The 15,569-nt window shown below is 43.8% G+C and overlaps 1 protein-coding gene across 3 annotated transcripts in view; it reads right to left on the bottom strand.

The window, feature by feature from the left end:
* DHX15 (DEAH-box helicase 15) overlaps positions 1-15,569 on the bottom strand; it is a 56,699-nt gene that overhangs the window by 28,803 nt on the left and 12,327 nt on the right. For all 3 annotated transcript variants that reach the window (XR_014792189.1, XM_084857016.1, XM_084857015.1), the window contains 3 exons: positions 5,096-5,289; positions 2,186-2,345; positions 1,158-1,376 (listed from right to left, as the gene is read on the bottom strand). Coding sequence is in view for 2 of the 3 variants with exons in the window: in XM_084857016.1 (XP_084713142.1) it covers positions 1,158-1,376; positions 2,186-2,345; positions 5,096-5,289 (573 nt within the window). In the remaining variant the exon portion in view is untranslated. The remainder of the gene's footprint in view (positions 1-1,157; positions 1,377-2,185; positions 2,346-5,095; positions 5,290-15,569) is intronic.

Here is a 15,569-nt window from a genome sequence, read left to right as displayed (position 1 = left end):
GCAAATGTTCCCAGGTTCAATCCCTGACATCTTCAGGTAGAGCCAGGAAAGACTCCTTTCTGAAAACCCGGAGGGCTGTTGCCAGTGTAGCCAGGGATGGGCAACATGTGACCCTCCAATTTCCATCAGCCCTAGCCAGCATGGCCAATGACAAGGGATGGAGAGAGTTGTAACTCAACAACATGTGGAAGGACACATGTTGCCCATTCCTGGACTGAGCTAGAAGGACCAACGGTCTGACTCAGTATATGTCAGTGGTCTGCTCTTGAAGTCTAAGAAACTCCCTCTAATTCAACAACTGGAACTGGCTAAAATTTTACCAGGTTTTTAAAGAAAACCACCGACTCCCTATTTGTTTCTAGACACAATTTAGGGTGCAGATCTTGACCTACAGAGGTCTATATGGCTTCAGAGTATCTGAAGGTCCATCTTCTTCTGTGAGAGAAAGTTCATACCTTAAGGTCTTGAGAAACTCTACTCCAGGGGCGCAATTTGATGCTAGACAGTTCATAACTGCAGATAGGCCTTTTCTACTGAGGTAGCCCTGCTGTGGAATTCTCTCCCCAGGGACACTTGGCAGATTCCAATTTGTTTTTTGTTTGTCTGTTTGTTTTTATACCTTGCACCTAAAGTCTAGCAGTCCTGTTCTCCTGAGTTTAAAACTGATGGTGTTTTACTGTACTGTCTTCTGCTTTTACTGTTCTTCAGTCTTCTGCATTTATTGTTGTTGCTGTGCTACTATGCTGTTTTAGTATAATTTTAGTGTTTATTGTAATGTTAATGTTTTGAATTTTAACTAGCTTTAACTTTTTACTGGCTTAAAAACCTTTGGGTTCAAAGACAAGATAAAAAATCTTTTAAATAAAGATACAGAAAACTCTGAGAGAGATTGGGCCCAACTTAAGCTTAGCTAGAAAGCACATTCTTTACAAGATGTAGGCTTTATTATTCTTAGCCTACATTTTTGCTACTATTCATTGATATACTATATTTCAACTGTCATCCACTCAGAATCTATTTTTCTTAATGAAACTAAGCCACAGTTGAAAAATAAACAATTAGCAACTCATAACAGAAAATACTTCTGAACACACTACAAAAACCTTTCATGTATGTGTTGCTACAATTCATATGAAAAAGAATCATGTGAAAAATACCTCTTGACCAGTAAGAAAAAGTAGAAGATCTCCTTCCTCCTCTTCACACATATGAATCTGGATTACTGTACGAATAGCTGCCTCAAGGTAATCCCTCTCTGGTTCTGGAGTATAAAAGATCTCTACAGGATGTGTACGGCCAGGGATAGTGAGGAGAGGACAGTTATCAAAATAAATTTGAAACTTGCCAGCATCTAGAGTAGCACTCATGACTATAACCTACAACGTAAAAGAAAGAAAAAAACATAGCATTATTTGGAAGCTGAAGACAACACACTAATTCTCCAGTACACCAAAATGCAATTTAAAGGGGAAATCTGACAGTCACGATGGTCCGTTCGCATGTCACAGCTACCCAGGGTTTCACAAATCCTGTGAAACAAATGTGCTGGCTCCCAACCAACCACTCTCACTGAGTTACACAACATCCCTGGGTTGTTTATTGTGATGCTGAAACCCAAATCGGAGAATGCTGGGGGAAGAACAACCCGGACTTGTAACCCACAGTTTGTTCTTGGGTCACAAGTCTGGGTTGTTCCTCCCTTAACAACCCCCACTTCCAGATTCAGATGTGACAACAAACAAGTCAGGGTTAGTTAACTCAGCAGGAGCAGGCAGAAGCCAGCACATTCACTCCCACTTCATTATGATCAACCCATGGTTAACAAGCCATGGGTTATTCACAACATGCGAACCAGGTCATTGTCATGTTTTCTTTTGCTAAGGTTACAATCTTATGCACACATACCTGGGAGCAAGTCTCACGGCACTCAATGGGACTTGCTTCCAAATAAACACATGCCAGATCATTATGTTTATGTGTTAATGCAGTAACCACTGGGGAGGAAGAAGATGCTATAAGATTACAAACCTAAGCTATTTTGTGAAATACAAAGTTTCCAGTATGAAACATTTCAGCCACACATACAAAATTTAAACCTTATTAACAGTGTGAAAAGCAATCAGTATTGGGAACATGTTCTACAAATGCATTTTGTGACATTCTACATATGATATATAGCACTGACCTTTAAATCAGATCTTTGCCTTACAACCTCTTTTAGAACTCCCATCAAAATATCGGTAGCCAATGTTCTTTCATGGGCTTCGTCAAGAATTATTACTCCATAACGTTCCAACAAAGGGTCATTCATAGCTTCACGCAGTAACATACCATCAGTCATGTACCTGAATAAGGAACCAATATTTTAATTCCAGATACAGTGTTTTGCGTCTTCTCTTACTTCATTCAAAGAATGTTCCTAACTTTCTTCCGTTTCCTTTTGAAGTTTAAATATTAAACTTTACACAGTTCAATGTTTTTGCCATTAGTGTCACTCTTTGCACACTTGATGGTTCTAGTTATCAGTTAATGAAGGAGTTCAATATACAAGATGTGCTTCCCAGCAAAACATGTCCAGTTGTTATGGGAAGCACAATGCCCTTCCCAGTCTTCTCGTTTCTTTGAAAGCGCTATAAGACAAATACAACCCAGATCCCTTCTTATCACAGCCATATGTACAGGATGGATATGCACACCAATTTCACCAACTAAGGGAGCAATCCTACAGGACGGAAGCCCAGATGCTGGAGCACTCTGAGTAATCAATGCTCTGCCAGTGTCTTGCAGTGCAGGAGGAATGGCAGAGGCTATTTTTACCTCTCCGTCCTCCAAACAGCCATTTTTCATTAGATGAGCCTCAGAGCCCATCTAACTCTCTTTTGCTGCCAGGGACAGGGAGGCCGTTGGATCCAATGGGTCTATGGCCTCTCCCCTCCCTGCCACCAGCACACACCCCTTAGGAGAGGAAGCTGCCGCAGAGCTCTCTGTGGTGGCTGGCAGGGGCCTGCAGAGGTGGAGCTCTGAGGTTGGAGCTCTGTCTCCAGCCTTGGAGGAGATTCACTATACCATATGGCCCCTCAGACACCATCTAGGGGCCACAGAACTGCTTTCTAAAGGTGCTAGAGAATTACCTCAATTCCTTAGTATCTTTTCAAGTTGTGTAATTTCCTTGAAGCTCTGCCTTATAGCTATTAAAACAAACTGGGTCAGTGCTTCCTATAATGCTAATAGCCAAGCCACACTTCCTTCAAAAATGAAAATTTGAGCCACACTTCACGAAAGGTTTGCTTTCAGAGCATGTAAGAGTTAATTAATAACTCTTACAGAAACCTAGCCCATGGCTTGTTTTAAAGTTATTTGAGGGTTATCTAACCCTCAAACAACCCCTGCTGCCTGGGTTTGCATGGCACGACAACCGACAGCAAGTCGGGCGCCATGAAAAAAAGGCACCCACAGGTGCCCAGCACAACATGTCAGCCCCCATGGGTAAATGAATACATGGTGGGCTGTCATGTTGTCTGAACCAGTTCACTGTGTTGCTGCAAGTGTCACTGTTCTGGGCCAAAGCAGTGAATGATACAGAGATACAACAAGCAACCTCCTCTGTGGATAGGTACTTTGGTCTCAAAGGTATATTTAATTAATTTGTGACAGTAATCTAGCAGTTCTCTCACAGTGCTCTGTTTGGGAGTTACTCCTCTAGCCTCATTCCTTTTTATATCCCCTACACCCAGGATATTTTAGTACGTTGCTTGTCGCAGACACGCTTTGCGTGAGATGTTTTGTATTCACACAAGGATACAACAGCACACATGCATTCTGAACACATCTTTTCTCTTCCAAACGGTATGGAAGCAGAGTAAAGGAAAGAGGAAAACAACCTTTATGTGAATTTTCAAGAAGGAAAAGTCATTTTTGAAACATATATGCACTCCTCACAACTGAAGCAGTGAATTATTTTATACTCTAGTATCTGTACCCAACTAAAAATAACTTAGCAGCAGCTTAGATATTCAAGGATGGGAGCTCAAATCTGTATAAAATGAATCCATATTACTGTGCCTTATGGTGCTCCTAGAAACAAATGCATCCTTAAGGACAACTAAGCCCTTCACCTTAGTAGCATAATTTTGGAATATTCAACTGATGAGCTCAAGTAATTCTTCAGATTCAAACAAAATAATTATATCTTCAGTCCAGTACGTACTCCATTTTTAACATATTACCCTATTAGCAATGCCCTACGTCAGCCTTCCCCAGCCTGGTGCCCTCCAGGTATTTTGGGCCATATCTCTCAGCATTCCTGATCACTGGCCATGCTGACAGGTGCTGATGGTAGTTGGAAGTCCAAAGCATCTGAAAGGCACCAGGTTGGGGAAGGCTGTCCTACACTAAAGGGTATCAATAACAGTTCTGCCTCAAACTCCCTCATTGCACAAGACAAGATCAGACCCAGTCAACTTTGTATAGTTACTTTTCTTAAGGCACTCCCTAAAAACTCCTGGGCTACAGAAGGAAAAGGTTCTTATACTTCTGGATTGTATTTGCAAGGATACTTTTTACTGGCCCTATCAGTTTAATAATCTCTTGTCCTAAGAGGGAGACTGCTGCAATGAAAAAAGAAAACAAGGTATAGTAACCAGCAAGTTATAGTTTGAAAGAGAAAGTTTCCTCTCCAGGGGTCTGTACATACTACATTCCAGGGAAAAACTTCTACCCATTATGAGCCTTGGACATTCAAATGTTCCTCCCCATTAACCGAGGAAGAAAGACAGCAGCTTGGGATATACTATATATATTCAAATCTATCTCCCAAACCATCCAGTCAAACACATCTATTCTTTCCAGAAACAGTTTAGGTTGTCAGGGAGATACCAAGCTCAAATAAATGTACAGTGCAGTTCAGTTGTTACTTCTGCCATGCACTGAGGGAGAAAGAAACATGAATGCCTAAAGCTCATCCCAGATTGAGATTTCCCCCTGTAATATAATTACCAAGCAGGCCATTTCCAAAATCACACACGCACGCACGCACAAATGACTTTCAAATGGAGGAGGTTACTGATTTTGGGGAAAGACAGCAGTCAATACTTACTTTAGAATAGTTTTTGCACTACTGCAGTCTTCAAATCGAATAGAGTAACCAACTTCTTGGCCTAACATCACATCCATTTCATCAGCAACTCGCTGGGCTACACTCATTGCAGCAACTCTCCTGGGCTGGGTACATGCAACACCTCTCTTTGGCCCTGGCAGTGACCGCATATAGTCAACACACCACTGAGGGATCTATAGGGGGGAAATGTGTTCAGTTTATTATTTATATTAAATAAATGCATCACTCATGGCAAAGATAGACAGATCACTCATTCAAGACACTTCAATCAAACATAAGTAGGGGGGGAAAGAAACAAGAGTTAAAGAAACATGTATTAGCAACTGCAATTGTATTTCACTTCCACTATTAAGAAGCAAGGGCAGCTGGGGAAAGCATGGAAGAAGCAATTTAAATATACATTAAAATGACCCAGTAGGATAGCCATCAATATCTACAATAATAAAAGTGTTAAAATAATGCACTTAGCCCACGTCTTCAACTACCGAAGATAAATATTTCTTTCAGACATAGTTACTGTTCAAATAAAGTCTACATCTATGACAGATCATTCAGGGTTTGTGACTTTGTTAGCCAATAGTTTGGCACATACAGACAACATTAATAAAAGCCACGAAAAGCTGTAAATTCATATGCAAAAGAAGTACCTTACATAAGAGAGCAAAAGATCTGCCATTTATAGAGATACTAAGGAAACTGGCTATAGTACACTCTAACAAGGCAGGCTATATAAAATTCTCAACAAAGGAATATAGATAAAATTTAACCAAATTAACTCAAAAGCAAAGTATTAAAAGTACTTTATGTTTAAACTCTACAGAAACGTTAAAAACAACGCTACTTCATGGAAGACAGCCATCATGTAACACACACAAAACCCCATTCTTTCAAATGCTTGGTTATAACGGAATATAACACAATCCTATTGATTGCACCCTTGCTGCCAAGATTCCTAAGCCTTCCTGGGCTGAAGCCAGCAGGGTGGGAGAAGCGGCAGGGGTATTTATATCTATTTATTTACAATATTTATATAGTGCTCCACATCAGAAGATTTCAGAGCAGTGAATAACATGATAAAAGAATAAAACAATGGTTAAAAGAGTTAAGACATTAAAAAAAAAAAAAAGACAAACCCCAACAAAGTGGAATTTAACAAAACACGGCTGGTCATACAAGGAAGGCCTCTTGAAATTACAACTTCAGGAGGCACCGGAAGGAACACAATGTTGGTGCCTGCCTGACCTGTAAAGGCAGGGAATTCCACAGGAAGGGGGCCACCACACTGAAGGCTCTTTTCCTGGTGGACTCCAACCGGGCCATGGGTCCATGTGGAACCACCAGGAACATGCCCTCTGATGTAGGGATCTCAGAGAAATCCACTGAGGATTCAAATGAGGAATCCAGCCTCAGGAATCCGCAGCGGATCGAGACTACTTACCTCTGCTCCAGGAGGACTGGAGGCATAATGGCACTCGGCTGTTTCTTCCAGCCAGAGCTATTCGCCTTCTCCCTGTCCCTGCTGATTGCCTTTAAAAAAAATGTCTTTAAAAAAAAAAAGGCAGGATGTGCTCATAGACTTATACGCAAAATAGAGCGGTGAATCTTGCGCATAAGCCTATGGACACATAGACTTATATGCAAGATTCATGACTCTATTTGCGTATAAGTCTATGGGCACATCCTCCCGATTAGGGATGTCAGAGAATTCCGCCACAGACTCCCTCGGAATCTGTGGCGGAACGGCCTTCCCCCACCGCGCCACCCGACGGAATCCCCCCGGGACGGGGCCTACCTGGCGGCAGATGCAGCTCCAGCAGCGGCAGATGCAGCTCCTCCGGCTGGTCTCCCGGCTGCTGCCAGGCTGCTGCAGCCGCAAATAGAGGCCATCGTAGCAGCCGCCATTTACGTGGCTGCTTTAGCGTTATAGGCTACATACTTACGTAGCCTATCACGGCAAAGAGCAAATGGTGGCCCCTACGCCATTTGCGCCCCTGCTCTTTGCCTTGATAGGCTACATAAGTATTTACGTAGCCTATCACGAAAAAGGCAGCCACGCAAAATTCCGGCTGCGGCCGGCCCTGGCCTGCGGCTCTGCTGAGTCACCAGGGAGCGGAGCTGGCCGGGGAGGATTCTGGGCAGGGGGGAAGGAGCGCCTCCCCGCCACTGCGGATGGCCCAGAGGAACCAGGTAAGTGTTTCGTACACCCCTACTCCCGATCGCCATTAAAAATATATATATATACTTTTTTTTTAAAGGCAATCGGCAGGGACAGGGAGGAGACGAACAGCTCTAGCTGGCAGGAGGGAACGTAAGCGCCCCCAAGCCAGTTCCCACCTCCTGGAATCTGAGCGGAGCGGAACTGCTCTGGAGGATTCCGAGGGGAAGGAACGAATCACCTTCCCTCCCCACGGATTCCCACCGGAACAGACGGTAGGGAATCTGTACACCTCTACTCCGATAACCACAGCGACCGGGCTGGTTGGTAAAGAAGGAGGCACTCTCTCAGGTATCCTGGTCCCAACTTACTAACGCCGTAAGTTCAAATCTCACAAGGAAATGGTCTGCCCATGACAATGGGGTTACTTGGAACCCCCCAATCTTCAGACTACCCATCTCACAAGTTGGAGCAAAAACCAAATCAAGGGTGCGCCCTGCTTCATGTGTTGGGCTGATGACATACTGAGACAGCCCCATGATTGTTATGGAGGCCATGAAGTCCTGAGCTGGAACTCCGGACACAGCCTCAGCAAGGAAGTTGAAGTCACCCAGAACCACCATCCTGGATTCCTCCAACACCACACTTGCGACTGCCTCCACCAGCTCAGTCAGGGAGGATGCTGGGCAGCAGGGTGGGCGGTAAACCAGCAGCATCCCCAATCTGTCTCTGTGGCCCAACACCAGGTACAACCCCTCAAGGCCCACTCCAAGGTGGAATGTTCTCCTGGTGATAGAGATGGAAGTTCTATGAATCACAGCAACTCCCCCACCTACCCCTCCAACCTATGTTGGTGCTGCACTGAGTACCCAGGTGGGCAGAGCTGAGTCAGGTTGACTCCACCCAGCTCACCCATCCAAGTCTCAGTAATACACACCAGGTCGGCCCTCTCAGCCATGATCAAATCGTGAACGAGTGCGGTTTTATTGCAGACCGATCTGGCGTTAAATAGCAGCACCACAAGACAGGAGGGCACAGTGGAAGAGCTACCAGCTACATGAGAGCTAGAGGATCTTTTATTTATTTATTTATTTATTTATTTCTATACCGCCCAATAGCCAAAGCTCTCTGGGCAGTTCACAAAAATTTAAACCACAAAGCACAGGATAAAACAATATAAAATATAAAAGCATTACAACCACATATAACAAGACACCCAGAATAAAACCTAACAGCAATGCAGAGATTTAAAATACAGATTTAAAACACCAAAGCTAAAGGACTATGAAGCCAAAATGCCTGGGAGAATAAAAAGGTCTTCACCTGATACTGGAAGGAATACAACTTGGGTGCCAGGTGAACCTCCCTAGGAAGCTCATTCCACAGCCAGGGTGCCACAGCAGAAAAGGCTCTCCCTCCTGGTAGCCACCTGCCTCACTTCCTCTGGCAGGGGCTCATGGAGAAGGACTGCTGAGGATGATCTTAGGGTCCAGGCAGGCACATATTATCCTTTAGATAACCTGGCCCCAAGCCGTTAAGGGCTTTGAACGTTAATACTAGAACTCTGAATCAGGCCCGGAAATGGACAGGTAGCCAGCAGAGCTGGAAAAGTACTGGCATAATGTGATCTCATTGCCCAGTCCCTGTTAACAATCTTGCTGCCCTATTTTGGACTAGCTGACATTTCCGGACCGTTTTCAAAGGCAGCCCCACGTATAACGCATTGCAGTAATCCAGCGGAGAAGTTATCAGAGCATGGATAACTGTACCTAGGCTATCTCTGTCCAGATAAGGGCATAGTTGGTATATCAGCCTAAGCTGATAAAAAGTGCTCCGTACCACTGAGTTCAGAGGCTTCTGAGATTCCAATGCCTTCCTGGGCTGAAGTCTCCCCACCATCCATTTTTGGCCATTTTCAGCCTGTTTGGCAAGGTGCTTTGGAAGAGGAAAGGAGGCTCCAGATATCCTGTATCCTAGCTTCTTTGGTCTCCTTCCCTCCCTGCCCACCAGAACACTGCCTTTCCTCCTCCAAGATTGCTTTTCCAACCTTGGAGGGCAGCTGGCAGAGTTCTTTCTGCACCAGCTGGAAGGAGGAGATGGGTCAGATCTCTGACTTCACCTTTCTAGGTCAGAGCACCGCCTCTGATCTCGGAAGGGATTTTCTGAGCAATCCAATGGTCCCTGGGATGCTCCCCCAGGGATTATAGGATTGCTCTCTCCACCACTCAAAGTGGCTAAATCTGTCAGGGAGGGGCAGTGGGGCAGCGCTTGTTTTTGGCCCTAAATCGTAAACCACATGCCATTCTGCAAGCTACTTTAATAAACATGTTAACATTCATCTGTGATACCGGGGGGTGATGAGGGAGGAAAAACACGGAGGGGAGAGCAAAACATCATTGGACTGCCATCTAGGATCAAGACTCTGCTTAAGGCAGTAGCAGAGTAGAAGAGTTACATCAAAATAAAAGAGCATGAACTGCAATTGTATACTGCAATAGTTATCTATTGCCTTACATATGTGTGTGTGTGTGTGTGTGTATAGACAGAGTGAGTATGTGTGTGTATCTATCTGTCTGTCTGTCTGTCTGTCTGTCTGAAAGAACAAATGCAGGGTTTAGTTGAATAAGGGCACAATCCTATGCACATTTAGACAGAAAGAAGTTCTACAGTTCCCAGCATCCCTCCAGGCAACCATGCTGGCTTTTTCATAGGACTTTTTTCTGTCTAAGCATGCATAGGATTGTGTCCTTAAACTGTTTAATGAGTCAGTGGAACAATGAAATTCATCTTAATGTTCTAGGGGACTAAGCACAGACGACTTAAAACTACAGATTTAATGCCACAGCCAGAGTCATGACTTGACAAGACGTGACCGTTTGATGTTGAAGAGCTGTAGGATACCATTTGTAAAAAATTTACAACACTTGATACTGTTCAATACACAAATAAATAAGCTGAAAGATATGAACTAAAAGGAATTACTGCAACTTAGGTATAGAACCAGCTGATGACCTGCTGGAAATTGTCATCAGACTGGGAGAAGATATCAAGTGAAGATTGAGTGAATAATCATGCTGGCCATCAGCCTTTGGTTAACATAACAGTCTTGCCTGGAAAACAGATATCTGCTACAACCTGTGCCTGCCAAGCTAACGATAGCTTTTAGCTATGCGACTTCCCAGAAAATCACTACAGCAGCCTTTGAGGGAAGGAGGTATTAAATCACTGGAGCATTTTTACATATATACCCTTGTATAAGGAGATTAGACAGAAATGATTGGCCAGAAGTATTGACCAAAGTAAAGCTCTGAACTTTGGAAAAGAAGATTAAATGCCTTATCTATGGGAAAGATTCATCCGCAATACATAATGTTGTTGTGTTTGTGTATTTAGCTAATAATCGTAGAGTGGCTTTTATGAAAGCAGATGCTATATACTGTCACTTTAGCAACAACGCCACTTCACCAAAGGCTGAGTGTTTAAGCCATATCTGAGTCTAGCAGAAAACATCTAAAGCCTGCAGGCCAGAACACCATGAACAAGTCAGCCATTTAGGAATACGTTTTTGGCAACAGCTTAATTTATTGCTATGATGAACGCCTTCAGAAAATTGCAGAAAAATTAATTTAGAAGGATAGGTATGCTTGTATGGAAGGTAGGCAACCAATTTAATGTCAACATAATCCAAACAATGGAACAGAGATCCCAACCAGACCATGTAGCTGGGGTAAATCTCACACAATGAGCCTTGAAACACAAACATGACATGCACTGGAGGAGCCAAACAAGTCCCCCAAACGTACCTGCAAATGCTTTCAGAGTTCAGTGTTTACAATCAAGGGATTCACATGCAAAGGAAAGTGAATGTTCTCTCCAACTGAACAGACACTCACACATCCCAAGCTGCTAAATTACACTTCAAACTCTCACTGTGGTTAGAGCAGCCAAATGTGAACATTAACAAAAATTCAAGGTGCATGTGCACAATTTCTTGCATGCCTTTTTGGGTAGCAATATAGCCTACCTTTTACGAAGTAGTGACTGACCACCCCATGCATGGAACCAGTTGGTACGCTGACCATCTGTATTACCCTGCCAAGTGAACTTAATCTCATCACCCGTTTCTCTGGATGTCTGACTCGGTACACAAGCGTGACCAGAATTTTCTCATTACTTGGAAAGACAATACTAATATCCAGATTACTAACTGGATCCATGCACACTGTGGAAAGTTAGGTGTTGGCATGCTTGCTAATTGACCGGTTAAATATTCCAACAATGCCACTATGTAGTTAGAAGCTTACATTTTTATTTCATTATGGTGAAATTTGTTAGGAAGGGCAGGAATGAGGGAAGCTTGCTCTCTCACTTAGCAGTAGTAAGGGGCAAGCCTAGCAGCATAGCAAAATGTCTCCCACTAGTTACCTGCAAGTATCTCCAAAGAGGAACAGAAGCAGTTATAAGTTATAAAGATCAATGATTAGTTGGTCAAGGGTTGGACTAGAATCAGAGTAATAAGTTCACATTCCCACTCACTTAAGATCATTAAGAGAGCAATCCTATGGCCGCTAGACAGCGGCTAGACGGCCATAGGATATGCTGTTTTCTGGGAACCGACCTCCGAGCCCACGCCCTGAGGTCGGTTCCTGGAAAACCAACCTCCCCCCACGTCCACACTGCCTCACAGGCAGCAGAGAGAAGCCCTGTCCTTCACACTCAGAAGAAGAGCGCGGAGCAGCTAAAAAGGGGCAGGGCTGGAGGCGTTCTGGGGTGGGGAGAGCAGATCTGCGTTTATGACACTATAGCAGCCTCCTCTCCCATTCGCCACCCCCCACCCCCCGCGGCTAGACAGATGAAATCAGCTGTCTAGCAGAAATAGCAGGGCAGGAGAGGCATGGAGGGAATGATCCCCTTGTGCTTCTCCTGCCTTGCTTTGGATAGGCAGTCGCCTCAGAGTTCGAAGGCAGCCATCTATCTAGATAGGATTGCACCCTAAGTAACGTTGGGCCACACACTTTTAGCAGAAACTACTTCACAGTATTATTTTGAGGATAAAATTGGAGGAAAGGGCTATGTACACCCATTCTGAGCTCTCTGGAGGAAGGGCAAAATAAAAAAGAAAATAACTCAACACTATTTTTAAAAGTTAATGTCATTGTTTCTCAGTAACAGCTAATTTGTTATTTGTAATTAATCTAAGTGAAAATGGTTGATAATTACCTGCTTCTTTTTTTCTCAACATTAAAAATACTTTCCCATTATTTGACCAGACAACTGACCAACGCTAGATAAGTTACTATTTGGCAAGCTGTCATTTGTCTGGACACTGCTTCTTTGCTGTATTTCTGGCAACTATCTCCATATCATGAAGACTAGATACTTCCACAATAAAGAAAAGGTTAGGATTTTCAGAATTTGAAGACTGATCACTCCCACATCTATCCACATAACAATTATCGCACCCACATACAAGTAGGCAGGCCTAGGAGCCTATGATGAAATATGTATTTCAGATAGCCAAGACACTAGCCCTTTATGACTCTTAAAGAGGCCCACAAGTATTCACTGTATCGCACTTTCCCATCTTTGTTCGTTGCTGTTCAGTCGTTCAGTCATGTCCGACTCTTCGTGACCCCATGGACCATAGCACGCTAGGCCTTCCTGTCCTGCGCTCTCTCCCGGAGTGTGCTCAAGTTCATATTCATTGCATCGGTGATGCTATCTAGCCATCTCATCCTCTGCCGTCCCCTTCTCCTTTTGCCTTCAGTCTTTCCCAGCATCAGGGTCTTTTCCAGTGAGTTTTCTCTTCGCATTAGGTGGCCAAAATATTTCAGCTTCAGGTTCAGTATCTGTCCTTCCAATGAGCACTCAGGGTTGATTTCCTTGAGGATGGACTGATTTGACCTCCTTGCAGTCCAGGGGACTCGTAAGAGTCTTCTCCAGCACCACAGTTCGAAAGCATCAATTCTTCGGCGCTCAGCCTTCCTTATAGTCCAGCTCTCACAGCCATACATTACTACTGGGAAAACCATAGCTTTGATTAGATGGACCTTTGTCGGCAAGGTGATGTCTCTGCTTCTTACTATGCTGTCTAGGTTGGCCATAGCTTTCCTCCCAAGGAGCAAGCGTCTTTTAATTTCATGGCTACAGTCACCGTCTGCAGTGATCTTGGAGCCCAAGAAAATAAAATCTGTCACTGCTTCCATTTCTTCCCCTTCTATATGCCAGGAAGTGATGGGGCCAGATGCCATGATCTTCGTTTTTTTAATGTTGAGTTTCAAACCAGCTTTTGCACTCTCCTCTTTCACCCTCAACAAGAGGCTCTTGAGATCCTCTTCGCTTTCTGCCATTAGGGTGGTGTCGTCTGCATATCGGAGGTTGTTGATAATTCTCCCAGCAATCTTAATTCCGACCTGTGATTCATCCAACCCGGCATTTCTCATGATGTACTCTGCATATAAGTTAAATAAGCAGGGTGACAATATGCAGCCTTGTCATACTCCTTTCCCAATTTTGAACCAATCGGTTGTTCCATCTCTGGTTCTTACTGTTGCTTCTTGACCCTCGTACAGGTTTCTCAGGAGACAGGTAAGGTGGTCTGGTACTCCCATCACTTTAAGAATTTGCCACAGTTTGTTGTGATCCACACAATCAAAGGCTTTAGCATAGTTAATGAAGCAGAAATAGACATTTTTCTGGAATTCTCTTGCTTTCTCCACGATCCAGCGAATGTTGGCGATTTGATCTCTAGTTCCTCTGCCTCTTCGAAACCCAGCTTGTACTTCTGGTAGTTCTCGGTTCGCATACTGCTGAAGCCTAGCTTGTAGGATTTTGAGCATCACCTTGCTGGCATGTGAAATGAGCGCAATTGTGCGGTAGTTTGAACACTCTTTGGCGTTGCCCTTCTTTGGAATTGGAATGTAAACTGACCTTTTCCAGTCTTGCGGCCATTGTTGAGTGTTCCAAATTTGTTGGCATATTGGAATGCAGCACTTTAACAGCCTCATCTTTTAGGATTTTAAATAGCTCAGCTGGAATACTGTCATCTCAGCTAGCTTTGTTGTTACTAATACTTCCTAAGGCCCACTTGACTTCACTCTCGAGGATGTCCGGCTCAAGTTCAGTGACCGTACTATCATGGCTATCAGGGACATTCAGATCTTTCCTGTAGAGTTCTTCTGTGTATTCTTGCCACCTCTTCTTCATCTCATCTGCTTCTGTTAGGTCCCTGCCTTCTTTGTCCTTTATCATGCTAGTCTTTGCACAAAACGTTCCCTTGAGATCTCCAATTTTCTTGAAGAGATCTCTAGTCTTTCCCATTCTGTTGTTTTCCTCAATTTCTTTGCATTGTTCATTTAAGAAGGCCTTCTTGTCTCTCCTTGCTATTCTCTGGAACTCTGCATTCAGTTGGGTATATCTTCCCCTTTCTCCCTTGCTTTTCGCTTCCCTTCTTTCCTCAGCTACTTGTAAAGCCTCATCAGACAGCCACTTGGCTTTCTTGCATTTCTTTTTCTTTGGGATGGATTGAGTTGCTGCCTCCTGAACAGTGTGACGGACCTCCGTCCATAGTTCCTCAGGCACTCTGTCTATCAGGTCTAATCCCTGAAATCTATTCCTCACCTCCACTGTGTATTCATAAGGGATATGATTTAGGTCATACCTGAATGGTTTAGTGGTTTTCCCTACGTTCTTCAATTTAAGCCGAAATTTTGCAACAAGAAGCTCATGATTTGAGCCACAGTCAGCTCCAGGTCTTGTTTTGACTGACTGTATAGAGCTTCTCCATCTTTGGCTGCAAAGGACATAATCTGATGTCGATATTGACCATCTGGTGATGTCCATGTGTAGAGTTGCCTCTTGTGCTGTTGGAAAAGAGTGTTTGCTATGATCAGCGTGTTCTCTTGGCAAAACTCTATTAGCCTTTGTCCTGCTTCATTTTGTACACCAAGGCCATGCTTGCCTGTTATCCCGGTGATTTCTTGACTTCCTACTTTAGCATTCCAGTCCCCTATGATGAAGAGGTCATCTTTTTTTGGTGTTAGTTCTAGAAGGTGTTGTAGGTCTTCATAGAACCGATCAACCTCAGCTTCTTCAGCCTCAGTGGTTGGGGCACAGACTTGAATTACTGTGATGTTGAATGGTTTGTCTTGGATTCGTACTGAGATCATTCTATCGTTTTTAAGATTGTACCCCAGTACTGCTTTTCCCACCCTTTTGTTGACTATGAGTGCTACTCCATTTCTTCTAAGGGATTCTTGCCCACAGCAGTAGATATGATGGTCACCTGAATTAAATTCG

The sequence above is a fragment of the Heloderma suspectum genome, chromosome 5, assembly GCF_057233095.1.
Source record: "Heloderma suspectum isolate Gila_16-S chromosome 5, 16-S_ref, whole genome shotgun sequence".
NCBI lineage: Eukaryota > Metazoa > Chordata > Lepidosauria > Squamata > Helodermatidae > Heloderma > Heloderma suspectum.
Note: the sequence above shows the minus strand (reverse complement) of the source record. Positions and strands in the feature narration are given on the sequence as shown.